The sequence below is a fragment of the Poecilia reticulata genome, linkage group LG1 (genome assembly GCF_000633615.1).
Source record: "Poecilia reticulata strain Guanapo linkage group LG1, Guppy_female_1.0+MT, whole genome shotgun sequence".
Taxonomy (NCBI): domain Eukaryota; kingdom Metazoa; phylum Chordata; class Actinopteri; order Cyprinodontiformes; family Poeciliidae; genus Poecilia; species Poecilia reticulata.
Genome location: NC_024331.1, coordinates 22,454,799 through 22,459,096, shown reverse-complemented (window position 1 = coordinate 22,459,096; position 4,298 = coordinate 22,454,799). Strand labels below are relative to the sequence as shown.

The following is a 4,298-nucleotide window of genomic DNA, read 5'->3' as shown; positions in this document are numbered from 1 at the left end:
GACAGGCTGGCGACCTGTCCAGGGTGTACCCCGCCCCTCGCCCGCCACGCTAGCTGGAGATAGGCACCAGCAACCCTCCCGACCCCACTGAGGGACAAGGGTGAAAGAAAATGGATGGATGGATGGAAATGTAAAAGTAGGTGTTCAATTGCAAAGCAGTGAAATTCTGTGACAGAATAAGCAGCAATGTTACTACTTCAAAAACAACAACAGCAAACCGCATATTCACGCATGTTCAGTTGCAAAGCAGTAAAGTGTGACAGAAAAAGCAGGCATGTTCACATGGGTGCTTGAATAAAAGTCATTTCCTAAGCATTAGCACCCTCTACTGGAGAGAACATTTTGTACTAAACAGATTCTGCTCCTCTTATTCAAACATAGATGTGATCTTATAGGCCACCACGTGGTCTGGGCCCTGTACAATGAGGGTTGCTTTGACCTGCTTGTTGACAGCTCTGTCCCTTTCAGCACAGAGTACATGCTGTTCCTGTCCCCTTGTTCCCTTAACAATCTGCACATCTTGAACTCCAGAGCTTTCATGGACTAAAGCCAATGACAGACTGGAGCTTTTGAATCTCTAAGGATCCCGATTGTTTGTTTTCATATGATGGAACTTGGATGACAGCATTGTTATGAACAGACACATTTTTACACGCTGATCTCTTTCACCTACAGTATTTTTCAGTGTTTTCTGATCTCAAGAAAGGATTTCCACTTTAAATGCATACTGTTTTAAATGAAGGGAGCCAGATTTACTCTGCATTTTCTGTGTCCCACAAACATTACAGTACTATGATATCACATTGAAATTTTGAGAAAAATACAACCTCTGTATTTTTCTTCTATTTCTTTTATTTTATTATGCAGGGAGAATAAGAATTGTTACAAAATCAGTTATTGGTACCATTAACAATTTCCATAAAATCAATCTAACTGAAACTTATAAAATATACTGAACTTAATGTATGACTCTGTTTCCCAGGGATATAAGCGTGATGAGGAAAGCCATTTCTCTTTAACTTTTCTAAACAGGACAGACACAAGAAGAGGCCAATTAAATAAGGCAGACATTAACCTTCATAGATCAGGAAATTATAACAGAAAAAATATCAGAAAGCTGAAATTCAATTCAATAAAATTTTTCCTCAAAACTCCCATATGCACAGCATACACAGAATTGGAATGGTGATTCCCTCATACCCCTGGTGCAAACAGTAATATACATAAAAAATAGAAATATGTGGTAAAGAAAAATACCTGTAAAAACACATGAGACAAAAGGTTTATGGGGGTAGAGACAGAGAAGGAAAACTGGGAAGAGCTGGAAAAGGACTTCAGCATAATGCTGGCCTGATGGGTTTGCTGGTTCTTGTCTGGATGCTCTGCATTCTCCTCCCGGAGGACAGGAGACGGAAGAAGACCTTAATGCTGAGTGCTTTGTGGGCCAGGCGGGTTTGGTTGGTGTCCTGGAGTGTGAGATGGAGGGTACCAATAATCTTTTCTGATGCTCTCTGCGCTGCAATGTCTTCCTGCAGGATGTGGTGCAGTCACCTACCACCAGGATGCTTTCAGTGGTTCTGGAATAGAAAATGGACATAGTGGGGATCAGTGGTTTGGCTCTTAGTCTGTGGAGGAAGTGGGGTGTTGCTGCTCCAGGAAAGATCCTAAGTGAGGTACACATCCAGGAACTTGGTGTTGCTCTCTCTAAAGCAGCACCATTGATGATCAAATTGGGTTGTCATTGAGTAATTCTTAGATTTTGTGGGTTAGTTCTATATTTTTCGGATTTCATTTCTTAGTTTAAGGCAGGGGTATAATGATGCTGGTTAGTATTAATAAAAATTTAAGAAATAGGCAAAAGAGGAAATGAACTGACTGGAACAATGAAAGTAACAGAGACAAAAGCACAGGAGAGACCGCAAGGGTGGAAAAGGACAATCTGGGCAAGGAGAAATGAAACAGACTGGCTTTAAACTGCATGGGAGGTGATAGATTGACCTAAGAACCAGGTGAGACTAATCAAGGGAAGATATTCCAGCTGGGTAAAGAACTAAACTGAGAAGCTGAGAGAAAATGACTAAATAACACTGGCATGAACACTGACAGAATTATATGGGACAAAAAAACAATCTTACTAACAGTTCATGAACTAAAAGCTAATGACCAACTCTAAAGTAAGAGTCTAAACCAGTACACATAAAGAGACCACAAAAACAGAATCAAATATCTCAATAATGAACTGTGTATATACTTCGAAAAATAATAAAAACACAAAGCCTAGGCAAGAACAGAAACTCTAAATGGATCATGAAACTGACTCTTACCCTTGTTACTGTTGCTCCTGCATTCCTGCCCCATTCAACAGCCGGTTATCACTCACCTGTTTCTTCCTGGAGTCTCCTGCATTTGTGCCCACTCCAAACAAGAAACTATGGCCTAATTCATTCACATTACCTTTATTATGATTCCAAATGTAACAGGACATCCTCACATGAAATGCATTGGAAATGAATGATGCTTTTATGATCATGCATGCCAGCAGCATACATTACAGAAGACACTTTTTGAACTCTTCATATTAGTGAGTGATACAAGGTAAGTAGAATAAACCTCATGTGTTATTCATAGGTCTTCAACACTCGTGTGCTTCCTTTCTGCTCCCTGCCCATCCGCTTATCTTTCCATCTCAGAGACAAAAAGCCTCTCAAGTGAGCATCCACAAAGACCATCGACAACAACAGCAACAGTAAAGCACTTAGCAGTGGAAGGACTCATCTTTGTTTTCTCAAATATGACAAATCCAATGGAGCCACACTCTGTCCTGCTAACAAATCAAATCAGCAGTTTGGCCCGGGTTAATCAGGGTGATGTTTTGCTCCGAGAGAGGTTCTGAAATCTTTGAAAAGCATGCTCAGAGGTAGTGGTCTGTTGACATGTGCAGCATAACATCTCAAGGAGCCATCATTAAAGAAACATTGCATTCTTTTCAGCAGCCCTCGCCCCCACCACCACCCTTCGTGTAAGTGCTTCACCTCAGTTGTAACTATTCTCAGTGATTGAATTACTACAGGGTAATGGAAACCATGTAGAGTGCTGTGGGACATCCTTTTCCCACACAACAACCGTTTAATCACAGACAAACAGCGGGCACAGTGCCACATTATCTATCACTGTCTGAATATGAGTGAGAGGAGGAGACGGAAAGGCAACAATAAAAAAAAAACATTCTGAATTTCTGTGTTGTCTGGGAAATTATTTGAAACTCTGGGAAAGTGTTTTTTTTTTGTTTGTTTTTTTTGTGATGTCTGAAAAATTTAAATGTAGGCGTGAAAGGCATCAACAGGATCCTTCCTGGCATCATAATGGATCCCAACGAGGGCAATAAAAATGCAAAGTGATGATGAGATTAGCATTTTATTGCCTTCTTTGCTACTTAGACCACTCTAGTAAACATGTTAATAGGCAAGTCAAACTCTTTCACCACACAGTGGTCTGTTCGTGTGCAGAATTCACACACAACCAGCCCACAGCCACAGATGTTTCTTACCATCAGTTCAGAGGAAACATCCCCACCTCCCTCCCCACCTCTGACAGATTCTGGGTTTTCCCAGTCACGATCAGCATCTCATTTTTCCCCTCCCCATTTTTTTCTTGAAATATTCTGTGTTAGTTTGTTTTGAGGCCCCTTTTTGTGAAATTTGAATCCCTTTCTCCCATAATGTCGTCTCTTTTGAGGGAAGAGATGCAGAGAGTTTTATTTCGACCTGCAAAGCACAGACTTGTGGAGTTTATTGAAATCGAAGAGCCAACGCCTGGAAGGCATTTTCTCTGCGTCTCAGGTAAACTACTCTTATTTTTTTCCTCCCTGTCTTTACTGCAGATGAAAATCCCGGTGCCGCACTGCATCCCTTTTCCAATTAAAAGTAAGTGCACTTCTGTTTTCACAGTTGGACAAAAAAAAGTGGTGCAGTTAAGCATAGTGCATTGTCAGATCTCTCAGTCAACCCAAAAATCTGGATCCAAGAAGTTACCAACTAAACGTTCCAGCATCCAGGAATGCTACAAAAGGACAGAGATCTGGTCCCTGCATGACCTGACTCTTGTTGATGGAAGAGATCCTGATGTGGTAATTCACATTTCTTTTAATCAATTGCGTGTAGTTCTTTTCTATGGCTACATTTGTGATATTACTGCATTTTTAAATATCTATCTATCTATCTATCTATCTATCTATCTATCTATCTATCTATCTATCTATCTATCTATCTATCTATCTATCTATCTATCTATCTATCTAT

At 40.4% G+C, this 4,298-nt stretch overlaps 1 protein-coding gene across 1 annotated transcript in view; it reads left to right on the top strand.

Moving 5' to 3' along the window:
- The first annotated feature begins 3,556 nt into the window (after positions 1-3,556).
- Positions 3,557-4,298, top strand: part of exoc1l (exocyst complex component 1 like) — a 2,437-nt gene continuing 1,695 nt past the window's right edge. Inside the window, exons 1-2 of the mRNA XM_008416396.2 lie at positions 3,557-3,839; positions 3,948-4,126. Of these exons, the coding sequence (XP_008414618.1) occupies positions 3,719-3,839; positions 3,948-4,126 (300 nt within the window). The 5' untranslated portion in view covers positions 3,557-3,718. The remainder of the gene's footprint in view (positions 3,840-3,947; positions 4,127-4,298) is intronic.